General features: G+C 38.8%; 1 protein-coding gene across 8 annotated transcripts in view; it reads right to left on the reverse strand.

Moving 5' to 3' along the window:
- Positions 1-11,881, reverse strand: part of IMMP2L (inner mitochondrial membrane peptidase subunit 2) — a 453,769-nt gene extending 441,888 nt beyond the window's left edge. Inside the window, exons 1-2 of one of the 8 annotated variants that reach the window (XM_062609578.1) lie at positions 9,706-9,776; positions 3,005-3,142 (exon numbers count right to left, since the gene is read on the reverse strand). In XM_062609578.1, coding sequence (XP_062465562.1) covers positions 3,005-3,142; positions 9,706-9,774 — 207 coding nt within the window. In that variant the 5' untranslated portion in view covers positions 9,775-9,776. Of the gene's footprint in view, positions 1-3,004; positions 3,143-5,151; positions 5,292-9,705; positions 9,779-11,379; positions 11,454-11,779 lie in introns of those variants that run through there. The other 7 variants (XM_062609580.1, XM_062609579.1, XM_062609577.1 and 4 more) reach the window with 7 other exon arrangements.
- Positions 11,882-14,424: the final 2,543 nt, after the last annotated feature.

Raw genomic sequence — 14,424 nt, forward strand, 5'->3', positions numbered from 1 at the left:
GTACAGTAATCCTAATAATAAAGTTAGAAGAAACTGCCACAGAATAATTACAACTGCTATTATGCATAATGGAATAGAACATTTGATAATGTTTGCTGCTGTAATAAGTGTGCTTCGTCAGAGATCGCTAGACAGGCTGCTTGCTATAATCCTTGGCATTAAATTGTCTGCAATAGAACTTGTATATAAAGTTGCACTTAATGCTGTCATTTTCCATCACACTTGAAAACAGTCCATTTGATTTAATGAATTTACAGATTTATATATCCATTGGGGGGGGTTCCCTCTTCCATATCATTATGTGAAGAGTTCACAATACCAGAGAAGCAATGAAACTCAATAGAAAAGAAAAACATAAATGGATATCAAGATGTCCATATGGCATACATTTTAATGTATACATCCAGCAATACAAGAGGAATTACAAAAAATCCACAACAGCCAATTAAGAAATCATGCTACCAGTTATTTGTGTCATTTACATTCAATATTAAAACCAGATTACAACTCACTTGAAACACACTACTAACAAAATGCTAGATGAGCATAATAATCTATCATATCCTAAGAAACAAAGCCATCTCACGTAGGGATGAAAAAATACAAAATAAACAAACCAAACAAAAACAACACAACAAAACAGTAATCGGGGGGGGGGGGGGGGGGGGGAAGGCAATGAAACAATTAAAAGCTGTTAAAATTATAAACTGCAATAGTTCACTGCTATTCCCTATAGGTTACAGTCAGCACAAGTGAAAATTATGACAGGTGGCACTGTAGAAACACAAGATCAGCTTGAGACAATGAAATGCATGAAGTCTGTCTTAATTGATTGGGAATAAATCAGAAAATTTGTATTCTCATTAGAAGCTTTATTCAGTGTGCTTGCCAGGGTGTCAAAAAGTATTATCATCGTCAGTAACTATGAAGCAGCAGTAAGGCTGGCCCAAAACAAAAGGAGAAAGTGAAGGGGGTGAGACAGCACACAACAGAGAACAAGAGTAGGAGAGAGAGCATGACAGAGATTTATTCCTTGCTTCTTGTCAGAACTTTTAATTTCAGGCTCAGCAGGAGCCAAAATGATGAGTACACAAAGCAGCTAGACATTTTAGAGGTCTATTACAAACAAATTCTTGGGAATCATACCATGATACCTTCAAATTGAGACAATAAGATATCATTGGAAGCACGCAATTAATGGATGTATGACTGCATGCTGACTGAACTTCTTCCTCATACTCATAGCTTTCAGATACGTTCAAGGTAGATCACTCCAAAGAACAGAGTAAATAAATGGAATTGCAATGTAATGACCAGTACTCCTTCAAGCTACTCTGTAAGAGAGGGATATATTCCTTATAATTATACCCCTGTCAGACTTAGTTAGGTGTCTACTAAATCTTGGCAAGGATATAAGTATTTTATCAAAAGCACTATGAAGGAGGCTTTTTGTAGTCTGAAAAATATCCATATTCATAGAAGTTTAAAACAAACTTCTATTTCAGTGCTGCAGTGCAAACTAAAACCAGAGAGAGAATTTTACAGACACTGAGATGTCAGTGAAGTTAGAAATGTCAGCTTTCAAAGCTAGCCATACTTCAATCAACAGAAGGAATGTTTAGTCAAAAAAAAAAAAAAAGCTTAGATTTTTATCACCCAGTGACTATATATTGCTTTCCCTAGCCACTACAGAGTGCGTATCCTTCTTTGTCAGGTTGAGTAACTCTGATCAAATAGCTGTAGTGTTTTGCAAATATTTCATGGATAAACAACATTTAACTATATGCTCTTCAAGTGAGTACAAATGCAACATCCCAGAACAATACCAGGGCACTCCCAAACACTAGAGACTTAGACTTCAAAGGAAATCTAAAACTCTGGTCTTGACCAGAGGAGCTTAACAGACTTGTGGAGTAGAAAAAAAAAGAGTAATGAAACCATTTTGCCCAGTTTCCCACTCCTCTCCTCCTTTCTAGAGCGAATTTCTGGCTCTGCAACTGTAAACCCTGAAATTCTCCTACCTTTGATTGGTCATCAATGATATTCAGAATAATATGCATGAAGAGGGCAAAGGCAATTTTATGTTACAACTAACTTCTGGTCTTGGATTGTAGCATTACTGGAGTACAATGATTTGACTTTTGTCCCTGTTGAGGTGAGAGCTGCCTTCTAGACCAGCTGTGGTCTCTTGACAGAGGCTATACACCAGATTACAAACTGTCACAAAAAGCACAAAGCCACCTTGCCTTCCCTCTTCCGTACCACTTGCTTTTTACAGCATTGAACACACATCAGCCAACCCCATGTTCTAGCAAGTTTTGTCTGTGTAAATGCTGCACAATTCAAACTCCAGCAGCTGGTCTTGACTGCCATGAAGCCTCTCTTTAAGGTTCTGAGCTTACTTAAATAATCAGGAAAGAGGACTTGGCATCCAAGAATCAAATCCTCAGTCTCTGCTAATTGGAATGTTGCACTATTGGAACAAAATAAATTAGTCAGTGGTAACACAAGCAATTCACAGTGCGTACGATCTAAGATGCAAAGTAACAACATAAAAATTGGCTAACTGCATCACAATATGTATTTTTCAAGTCCAAATAACAGAGGAAACAAAGTAGCTGTTTACTATCATGAGTATTTATCTTTCAAATGTTACACTGCCTATTTATATTTATTTTCTTACACTCTACAAACATTCAGAATAACCAAAGACTAGATGACTGCTAAAGGACTAGGAAGATACCAAAAAATATACATCTTTATCACTATTTATATTTATATATATATTTTCCTTTTACTGAGAGAAAATTTTGGCAAGTTTTCTTCTCAAAACCTTTTCATATCATGAAAGTATTTGTTTAACAAAATCAAAATTAAACTATTCCATAATACAATGTGGTCATTTAATAACAATGGAGGGAAAAGACTGATATTCCGCTTTACTATTACCAGCAGATGTTCTCTTTTTAATCTCCTGACAGACAAAAGACATTTCTGGCAATACCTGCATTGAGGCTCCTTCCACCCTTGCTACGCAGGCAACTCTATCCAGGAAAGTCACCGTTATGGGAACAGCAACAAAGAAACCTTTAAAAAAGGCTTTAATGTATCTCTTCCCCAGCCCTTGAGCCTGCGCCATAATCTGAAAAATACAAGGGAAAAAAACCCAAACTTGTTGTAAAACAAATTTTGAGTAACAACACAACATTGTAGCAATCCAACAAGGAGCAATTAAGATAAATTAATTATATTAACTGTTACATTCTCCCAGTATACACGGATGGGGGGGTAGAATTTGCACACAAAAATGAACAGAACAGAAATCTTCATCAGCTTTCCTTGATACTTGACATTCATTTACCCTTTAGCTAATTTAGCCATTTCTTGTCATCCTGTACTAGCAGAAGTACTTGATAAAAACGACTCAATGGTAACAGTTAACTAAGCAAGAAGCAAACTGATATAACCAGACAAAATCTAATTATGCATTTCAGGTGTTGGGGGGATTAAAAATCAATTAGATTGAAATACCCAATTACAGAGCATTCAGTTGGCGTTTACAACAAAAATCCTGCAAATAGTTTTATTTCCATACACTGGTAATTAGTGACCCCCAAATATGTATTGTGTTACGTAAGGAAAGGCTGACTATTTGCAAAACATCGCCATTTCCTTGTTCAATATCACCATGCATAAAAATGCACAAACACATCATTTCCACACTTGTGGTAACTGCAAATATCTAAAACCAATTCAAATTGTCATGTCTATCATAGGGACACACAGAACTCCCTGTTCACTACTCCATCAGAAAGTTGAAAGCATTTCATGAAGCTGGGCAGCTAAGCAATGGCACACGGGACACATGAGTTGGATTATTCCACTCGAACTCACCATTTTTTTTATGCTATTTCCCATCTATTAATTTAGCCCTGAATCACTGAATATCCTTGAAAAATATCTATAAACTAGTCCGAAACACAAGTTGTTTGATCTTATTAGTTATACCTCTGAAAAGCAAGCTGAATATCCAGGTACTGCTGCAAAGGTACAGACTATTTTATGTAACCGCAATTTCATTATAAGAAATGCTGCCCTTCACCTACCGGCAAATCCAATTTAAACTGTTGTTTCCACCTAATGATCCCTGGTAGACTACATACAAGATCAGCCTGTGGAGTCCCTGCTCTATCACATCCTAACTCTGACAGACAGTAATAGGAGAAAACAGACTGTGCCCTGAACTTTTGAGTCTTTCAGTGTGATTAAAGAACACCACTATTTTTCAAACAAAATAATGGAAAACATAAGTACATGCAGATTCATTCAATCCTCTTACAAACAGAATATTTAAAATTTCACAGTATAATAATTTTTCTTTGTTGCATTTTCAGCAATATGGAAGTGATGAACTATTTGTATGCAAAATACAAATTCATATCACGCTGATGCAACAGTATTGAAAGCAGTATTTCTGTCACAGATATGACTTCTTAATTCCATAAAGCATTATGCTGAAGAGAGGAAACTTAGTTCTACAAAGTAAGCCATCAGCATATTCTTCAATAAAATTCTTTATAAGTATTAATAGCCTTGCAATGACAAGATCTGTCTTCTAAAAGACATGAACAACTTTACTATTACTTCTGACATTCACCTTGACAAGGTTTTAATTTTTTGTTCAGGTTTTTTTGGTTGATTGGTTTTGGTGGTTTGTTGTCTGTTTTTTTTTGGGGGGGGGTGTTAAGTCGAAATGCTTCACCATCCCCTATAACGGTTGCTCGTAACACAAGTTTAACTACTAAAAAGTGTACTTAACGCTTGTAATTTGATTATATTTTCTTCCTGCACATTTCACGAAACATTTTCAGTTTGCCTCAGCAGCTTTCACACAGAATTTGAAATAGGTTGTGGAACAGAACAAAAACCTCATCAGTTCAAGATAAATGTTAAAATCCTTTACTTTCAGCTTATCGTTTAAAAACTTGTTATTGGTACCAATCCACAGAAAGAAACTATTGCCTCAGTCAGCACAGATCTACCCTTAGAATGATTCCACATAAAAAGAGAACCCCTAAAACTTAGGGGTTTTTCTACTGTTTAACAAACTATACAATTTCATACACCTCAACACCCTTTCTCTCAACCTACTGATTCTGAATGTTGCCTCTAGAGTTTTCTGGCTGGAATCCTACTCTGCTAGGAGGTCTGGCGTATCTCAGACATCCTCCACTTTGACAACAATGTCAGCCTGAGAAGACAATTTTGAGATCTTGCCCACAAGCGTATCTACCATGTTCTCTTACAGTTACTTTTTGAGCTGAAAGGCACTGCCTGACAGATGTATCACAATATGACTGATTTAGGAAATATTTTTGAAACTTTAAAGAAATCAGATGAATTTACTAGCTCTTTAAATTCCCCATAGTCAAACCTATGTTTCACTAGTATTGAAGCATGAATGTTAACCCCACTCTTCCTACTAAATCCATTGAAAGATCTTGTAATAAACTTCTTGCAAGAGCCCCATGCTGGTATCTAAAAAAAAAAATATAAACCTAGTACTTGATGTAACTGGTCAGACAATCCACAGGAGACTAACCATATGCTCCTGGAACTACAAGCTAATTAATAGTGACACAGAATCTAGCAGCCAGGTTAAAACAGTTACGACAAAACAGTACATTCTCAGTACATCACTTGGCCAAGGCAACACCAGGAACATTAAGCAGCTGTAAAGAAAGGTGGGAGTTCAGGTCCTACTTCTATGGGTTTGGACACATGTGGTATTATAAGGCCTATCAATAAAGGCCCCTTTTATTACAAGGCCCCTACCAATAAAGACGAGGGGAAAAAACACCAGCAGCACCCCTACAAGCAATCAATTTGCAAAGCCACCAAAGACAGCAGCTCCTGTTGTGGTGACTTCTCTAGATGCCCCGATTTATTTTTGTTCTTTCTTACCTTCCTCCCTCTACTAGGCAACTGATCAAACCACTGGTTTTATTTTCCATCCATACCAAGATAAATTCTTCAGTTCCAGTCACACACTACATTCTGAAAGCTTCCTGGTTCCCCACCTCCCAGAAAAAAAGGACAGCTTTTCCACAGGACACAAACTGAGCAGGCCTGCTCCTTGTATATAAACATAAAAAGATAGTCATCATATACACTATTGTAAAATTGTAAATTCATCCAAGTAATAAATCAGTAACGGTTTAAACTCTTTCCAAAAACGAGATCTCCGATTATCAGCATTTAATGATACTGTGTGGAGCTCTCTGGTATGTAAAATTCAAAAGACTTCCAAGATAAGTATGGATTTTAAAAGCGTCATGTTTCCAGAGTGAAAATTTGAAATCCAGTGGAGTGCCTGGTTTATGCTGACAGCAGGTTTAAACGCACGTCAATGAAGCAAATGAAGGATACTTTGCTCAAAAAAAAACCCCAGTAATTTCACCAACGCATATTTCTGGATCTCTGCAGGGAACACCTTCAAAAAGATCAACAAACCACAACACTTTAAAGTGCAAAAAAATCAAACACATAAAATATAGAAAAATAATTTGGAGATGCATACACGTTTCAGCATTTGTAAATTACACCTGGTTTAAGAAAAAAACAAACAAACAAACCCACAAAACAGAATAATTAAGTAGAACTGACAAACTGCAAAGCAGCAACCTTGAAAACTTGCTTGAAATGGCAACATAGACAAGAAAAATCCAAGATCAAAAATGCTAGCATATAGCAGGTCAAAGCATTAAGAATTTCACATTGTGCAGCTCGGAGATTAAGGCAGATGGAGCACAGCATTATCTGGACTGAAGTATTTGGTGCACAAAAGGTCCAGGGATTATAATGAGCCTCTTGTGGGTACTACAACATATGGAGCAGAGATGCTATTTAGATAGCTCTCTATGTATAAAATGTTTATTTTTTCCTACACTTGCCTGCATATTAGAAGACACTGTTTATCAAACAGCCTGCAGAAAAATCATCAAGTAACATTCAGAAAGCCCCAGGTTACAATATATTTGCAAATCTTGGTACTTAAAAATTACCCATAGAAGCATGATAGGAAATATAGCTGTAAAAACAAGGCATTAGCAGACATCCACAAAGGAAATAAAATGGCCCCTGATCTGCTTCTAGTGAAGGCATACAAGGGAACAGGAAGGAGGGAATTACAGCCTATATGCAAAACAACTATGCAGCCAAGACTGCCATGTTAGTTTGAAAGGACCCATTAGATCTAGTTCAAAAATTACTAACTACACTATATACAGTTCCATAATTTATTGAAATAACCAACTTCTCTGTCAATTGCAATATGTATTGTTTTATAAATCAATGACATCACACTAGAATTCTGGGATATATGGTTTGAAAACAAGGAAGATTTGCATAACAGAAAATACCAAACCACATGAGTGAGCCCAATTCCACTGCAACCTATGAAATACAAAATTGAGCACAAAAGCTTTTGTTTTAAGACTGCTGCAACTTGAAGACAAGGTTAAACCTCGTCTAACAATTGTGATGAAGAAGATGCCACTGAGTATCAGAATCTATATGATCTTTTCAACACGTGCCTCTTCTGCAATCTTTCACGAGACAAGGCCAGAGCGAACTACTGCCATAAAGCCTGACCCTCACTTCCCACTTAGTTGTATATTTCAAGAACTTTTACAGTACAGTGTTTTTTGTAAGGGCACAAGTATGCAGACTTTTTAGTAGGCTAATTCATGTCATATAAATTTATCCAGGTACTAGCTGATGCGCAGTTATGATGGTGATGAACGCAACAGAAGGACCGAAATACATTGGTCTATGATAGTTTTCAGTTCAGAGTAATCAAAATAAATCAGTCCATTTAAGTTTTCATTTAATAATATTGTCTAGTTCCAGAAGGAGCTCTCATTTATCCTTCTATAAAGACAACTCCATCCTGGTATTATTCCACCATAGTGGTGATATTTCTATTCCATTCATGGGGGTTGGAACTAGATAATCTTAAGGTCCTTTCCAACCCTAATTATTCTATGATTCTATTTATACACTACACACAGGTTTTCCTCACAGTGTTCTTCCACCAACACACCACCATTAAGGAATGCTACCCTGTTGTGAGTTTGGAAATGTCATGCATCACGGAAACGACTGTTGTATCATTGAAGCAGAAAATCCTAACCTGATCAGCAGTTTTAGTAACTACCCGTGTGGTCTGTAATGCTCTGCTGTTCTGTTTCTCGAGGTCAGTCACTTTGCCCCCTAATATTACTACATCCCATCACTGGGATCTGCCTCATGTACAAAGGCTGAGTCCACATGTTGGTTGCAACTGGAAAGAAATTCACAGTGCTTATTCTTACAAATTCATTTTGTGTCCGAAGGACACAAATTTTACCCTCATGGACAATCTTGTACTTCCAAACAAAACACTTCGCTCTTCAAACATAAAGCAAAAATTGAAGAAAATGCAACTGTAGATGAAAGTTTTCCTCAGAAATTAAACTAACGACTATTTCACACTGGAGAGTCATCAGCCACCCCTCAGATCTGACAAGTTATTCAGGATTCCATTTTATGCACATAAGAAGTGAAGAAAAGGAACAGCAATACAACCACTTTTCTATATAAAAAAAAAAAAAAGATTAGTAATTGTTATAAATCTATAACATAATAAAACTATAACAGCACTTAAACTGAAGAAGTAATGCAAAGTTTTCAAGTACTATCGCACAGGTGACTGGCAGAGTACCAGCTGTTCTAATATAAAAGATACAGAAATATGTATAAAAAATTGTGGTATCTTCAAAGAAACTACTCATCAATATATAATGTACATAAAGAAAAGTACCAAATTACATCAATTTTGGAACACACTTAAGTGAACAACATAATGCATTTAGCTTCTTGCAACTGAAAGTTATGTTGCCTTTCAGCTTAAAGAGTCAGGGCACGCAAAGCAAGTTAATTTTATAAATTGATTTGAAGTGCCCTTTACAAACAACTGCCAGCTGCTGTTATGTTTTGGTCTCGAGCTTACTGCATAAATGAGGTGTTGCTTCCAAACTCACTAAATTCATAAATTATATTTACAGTAAATCATAGCGTAACCTTTGATTTTTCATTCATTTGCACATTTATCTAGTCAGCTCTTTGGGTTATTTCAAGTACCATGGAACTCTCATGCTAATTGTGGCTACCCAGAATCAAACTTGGCCAAAAACAAAAAAACAAATGAAAAAGGGAAGGGGAGGAAACACTCAGTTTTAATCAAAATATGGAACATTAAGTATTCATATATCATCCAATTAAGTGGTCCAAGCATAACACATTCAATTCAAAACATGAATATTGACAGACATAAACTATTCTTGAAGTTTCTGCATTTGAATTAAGGACAAGTAAGTCAATTACAGAATAAGAAAGTTTCTTTTAGCCCAATGGAAAATGAACTTAATACAAGAAGAAATGAATACAAGAAACAAGCTTCCTCGCTACAAGTCTTTCAAGTATGTAAGTATGCAATGAGTATATAAGTACAGAATAATAACTGACAATATTTATTATAGCATGAATAAATAATTCCAAAAGAAATAACAGAGAGAATGTATTTAATAAATGAAAAATAACTTCAAGAACACGGCTTTTATCCTTGAACATTAGAGGTCACTGTGGGACTTTCTAAGAGCGTACCTGGCATCCACTGCGAAAACCATTCACCACCATATTGAGTCTGGGATTTGTGACAACTTTAACTACCATATCAAGTTTTCATGTCCTAAGAATAAACAGAGCAACTAAAATGAAAGCATAAGGATCCAGGTATTCCAGAAATAGCTGGAATCTGTGTCACAATGGTCAAATTATAGGAATCTCAACAGAAAATTCCAACTGTGACTGTGAAACCATTTGAGTCTTAAAATTGTTATTCAGCATGGTCCAAATATTATTCTCATGGATGTGGATACCACTATACCATGTGTAAAGTTATCGCCCATCAATTCCAGAAGCAAATTTATTACGGTAATGAAATACAAGTTAAACAGAAGAATCCTTAATTTTAAAAGTAAAAGAAATGGAAGGCTCCTAGAAATCTCCCAGTCACAACAGTTTAAAACATTATTTTTTTTTACAAAGTGCATGTGGATTCAGTTACAAAGCTTAATACTGGAAAAGCCAAGTTTAATTCTTAAGTCTTCTTGAAAAATTATTTCATCTAACCTGAAATCCTCCAAGAGTTTTTATTTGTCAACAGATTATGCTTGGAAGACAATTCCTATTTTCTTCCTAGCTGAGCAACTAACAACTATGTGTAACATATGGTATTTGAGGAGAAAGAGAAAATAAAAATGTGCTGGTACAATAATATTATCTAGAGAGACATAAAGCAACTTTCCCAGGTGACCTCTCTCTTTTGTGGTATTCCAATGTACTCAATTCCAGTTTAAAGGCACAGCAATGATACAATTTAAAATAAATAATCAGAATGGAATACTGACTAATTAAATGGTATTACGAGGTTAGGACCTACTTGGTGTTCAGCTGCAGTTTTTCTATCTAAGATTTTCATTATTTCCAAAAAAAAAGATCAATTTTCCTTAAAAATATTAAGCACACCGCAGACATGTCTAGGAACTGCTCAATCTCTTCAGCTTCAAGCATCGTGATACACAGAGAGACATTAAACTAAGAACAGGAAAAAAGACAAGTACCAGACACAGAAAAGCAGCCACTTCAAGGTAAGTTGTATCATTATAAACGAAAATAATAATTTATCTCTCAGATGACCACGGTGTAGGGTAACAGCAATACCACTCCAGAAAACTGTCATTAACTGTAGTCCTCACGGGACAAATACAAGACCTGATGCAAGCTTAATAAAGCAGGAAAATGCCAAATAAGAACTGCTTCCAGTCCAGGACCAATAACACTGCAGAGAAGTTCCAGTCGCAGACAAAACGCAAATGAACTGACGAGCACAACCACAACCCACTTTCTAGCCCTGTTCCCTCCTACACAAGTGTTCTGCTTCCTTACTTCTCTACCTTGCTGCGTGGCCGCTAGTTCCTCCCTTAATCACCACTAACGGTCAGAATACACAGAAGAGAACAGTGCTTCACACTACCAGCTTTGCCACAATTTTTTAATCCAGTCCCTTCCCCCGGAGAGTTAACATCTCGGTAATGTAAGGACAAGGGAGGAAGCCTGCACCAACCAAAACAACGGCTGAGAGGCGGTGGATTGACACGGGGCTGTCACCGCAGGCGCCCGCTGTCGCCGGGCTCCTGCCAGTACGCCGCGGTTCCTCCAGCCCCGCTGCGAGTACTGTCTCCCACTGAGACGTGTCCTGCGGCCACCCCGCCTCACCTCGTCCCGAGCGGGAGGCGGAGCTGCGCCCAGCGGTGCTGGGGACCCGGCTCCGCGGGTCCCCTTACCGGCAGACAAGCCACGCTCCTCGGCTCTCCTCGCCCCAGGGGCCCCTCCAGAGGGGGGCACCAACAGTCCAACGGCCGCCGGCGGGCGGAGGCAGGGGCGGAACAGAGAGGCGGAACAGAGGGGCGGAACAGAGAGGCTGGCGCGGGCTGGCGGCCCCGCTCACACGCGGCATGTGTCTTTCTCACACCCCCACGCTCTCCCTCCTCACGCCCGTCCCCCTCCCTCCTCCACCACGGCGCCAGCCGCTCCCCTCCCCGGCTCTCCGCTCTGAGCCCGCCCGGCTTCCGTCGCTTCACCCACCCCGCTCCCGCGGACGCCCCGTCCCGCTTACCCTCTCCTCCCTCCGGCGGGGGGGCGGGCCAGCAGTGCCTCGGTCACGTGGGTTAGCGGCGGTGGCAGCGCCGGGTGCGGCGTGAGGAGGAGGCAGGAGCAGCCTGGGCAGAGCCGACCGGGCCGCCGGTGGGGAGACTGCAATTGGCCGTTCGGATGCGATCCCGGCGTGGTGCGGGTTCCCGGCTGCAGGGGTTGCACCGAGAGCTTAGTTCTGGACCGCTCGGAGCGGCGCTCTGCAGGCGGTGTGGCCTAACAGGGTTGGCTTGTGTCAGAGCCTTTTGCAGGAAGGCCTGACTTTTCTGAAGCGTCTGTATTTACAGTTGTGTGAGAGCCCCCAAAGCCTGAGGCCGTTGGGTTGCAGCAGCCGTGATTTCCGTGGTGACAGAAATGCAGATATACAAGGGCTCCACTGCTGTGGCCATGTTTTGGCAGTTCGATAAAAATTAACTGGTTTGAGTATTAATATGTAATATTGGGAGTTTTTGCATGATATGCCAGTAAATTTGATATATTGTAATCCACTCAGAAAAGGCAGGATTTTATTAGCTGATGAGTTAGTCATCCTAGTGCATCCCAGATTTCATCTGGACTGATGGAAACCACAGCTGCTGCAGATTGGAGCTGGCTGTGTGATACTTCCAGTCCTGTGTTCGTGAATGGAGCATGATTGTTCTTGTCCAGTGCAGATGGATACGCTGGGGTTTGGTTTCAGTCACAATGTTTGTTTGTATCAGCTGCTGTAACAAGTGCGGGTGCTGGTATAATCTGAAGCAGGAGGTTTTCCAGATAGTTCACGTACCTTCAAGAGTTGATGGGCACATTCAGGGCAGAGAAATACACTAAAGGTTGTTATTCATATAGAATATACCTCTGGCCTACCTACATAATGGGAAATACTTCTACTAGTCAGGGAACTCTGAGAAACAATGTGACACCTCTGCCTGACTCTGCTGTCAATTATTTGTAACTTACTATTAGAATGTTATTTTTAAGTTCAAATATAAAGTCAAGTAAATTGAAATTAACTTTGAAGCTCATCTATGAAAGTATGAATGCATAGTTATCTGTATGCTGACTACATCCTTTTACAGAGGAGGTACACTATTTTTGCACAGTTTTTGAGATGGGAATACACTCTCTTAGAAGACAGTACCATAGAGTACCTACCTATTAATGGACTGAGTTGGAAGACATACTCTTAAGACCATTTTTTAGTGCAAGGCTCTTGATTTATGTGTACATAATCTATAAAATTTCATGTTACACACTATTCCAAACACATGTCCAGATGTCCAGCCTCTTGTCAAATCTGAATCTTTCAGCAATACTTACACCTTTTAATGCTTAAAACATTTGCACAAAAAAAAAAAAAAACAGAATTAGCTTTAGTGTAATTCTGCTGAAATGACTGTGATACTAAGATATTGCTACCTACTGTAAACCACTGATTGCTTGCCTGCTTCATTTTTTGTTTTCTCTCAACGCATTCTTAAATAAGCACCACCTTAAACAATCAAATAATTCTTGATTTGTTGTCAATTACCCTTTATTTAGTGCATTATCTCTGTAACATATTTGAGTCCTGTGCTCACCCTAAAATTCTACAATAAGCTTTTCAGGGCATTGCTGTAATGGATGGGAACCTAGCTGAGAGTTGATTCCCTCTCATGGCAGACATAACAAAGAATGCTTTTCGTAAAGGTGTGTTTGGTAGAGTATATGTGTTCACTGTGTTTATGTTCATTGTGACTGTTTGTGGAAGAGGCAGGAAAACAAAAGGGTGCAGCTGTTCTATGACCTTCATACTTGGCCACACTAAGGCACCTGGCCAATGCTCTTGGCGCAGACAGCAGTGATATCAAGAGAAACTGCATGACCCCAAGAGTGAACAATTACAGATCTGGCATGAAGCCAGTTGGTTTTCTAAGAGTGTAAAAGCAGGACCCTCCTATAGCTGAATCCAAAGCCTCACCTATGGGAGGACGCACAGCATAGGAATATTCCCAATTAACTGAGTCTCCTGTCATTGACTGCAGCAGGGCTTCCCAGCCTGAAGTGTGGGTCTGGATAATGATTAGATGATAATTGGTGATATATTTCTTCTTAATCCCTGTTATCTGTATGCAGTAATGATTTGATGCACTGCTGATTTTCCTTTGTATTTGTATATATATTTCTGATTTTCTTTATTGTACTTATGTATTTATAGATATACAGCCAATCCCCTTAGTGTGCTTGTTTGCTTTAGTGTGCCTAATCACTTTAATGTGCTTGTTTAACAAACTGTGCATGTTATACAGCTAGCCTGTGGTCATTTCCTTGTGTACCCTGCCTGTCAGCAGAGCAGTTGCACAGAAATGCAATATTGAGCCTCTGGTATCTACCATCTTGATTTTCATCACCTATAATGTAAAAGTTTTAAATGGGAAATCATCACAAAATGTTCAAAAATACTGCTGCAAAACATGGTGCTGTACTTGCAACTGTAACATTAGAGAGGCGTTCTACAGGAACATGCCCCGATGTTTCCGTGCATTCAAAGCTGACAATATGAAATATGTCCTGCTGAAACTCTTCTCTGGTTAAATATTTTTGCCATAAACCTCTCAAAATTGAATGATGCCTTATCAGCAGCTTCATTTT

This window comes from Pezoporus occidentalis, unplaced genomic scaffold (genome assembly GCF_034315485.1).
Source record: "Pezoporus occidentalis ecotype Australia unplaced genomic scaffold, CSIRO_AGI_Poc_V1 ctg14, whole genome shotgun sequence".
In the NCBI taxonomy this organism is placed as follows: domain Eukaryota; kingdom Metazoa; phylum Chordata; class Aves; order Psittaciformes; family Psittacidae; genus Pezoporus; species Pezoporus occidentalis.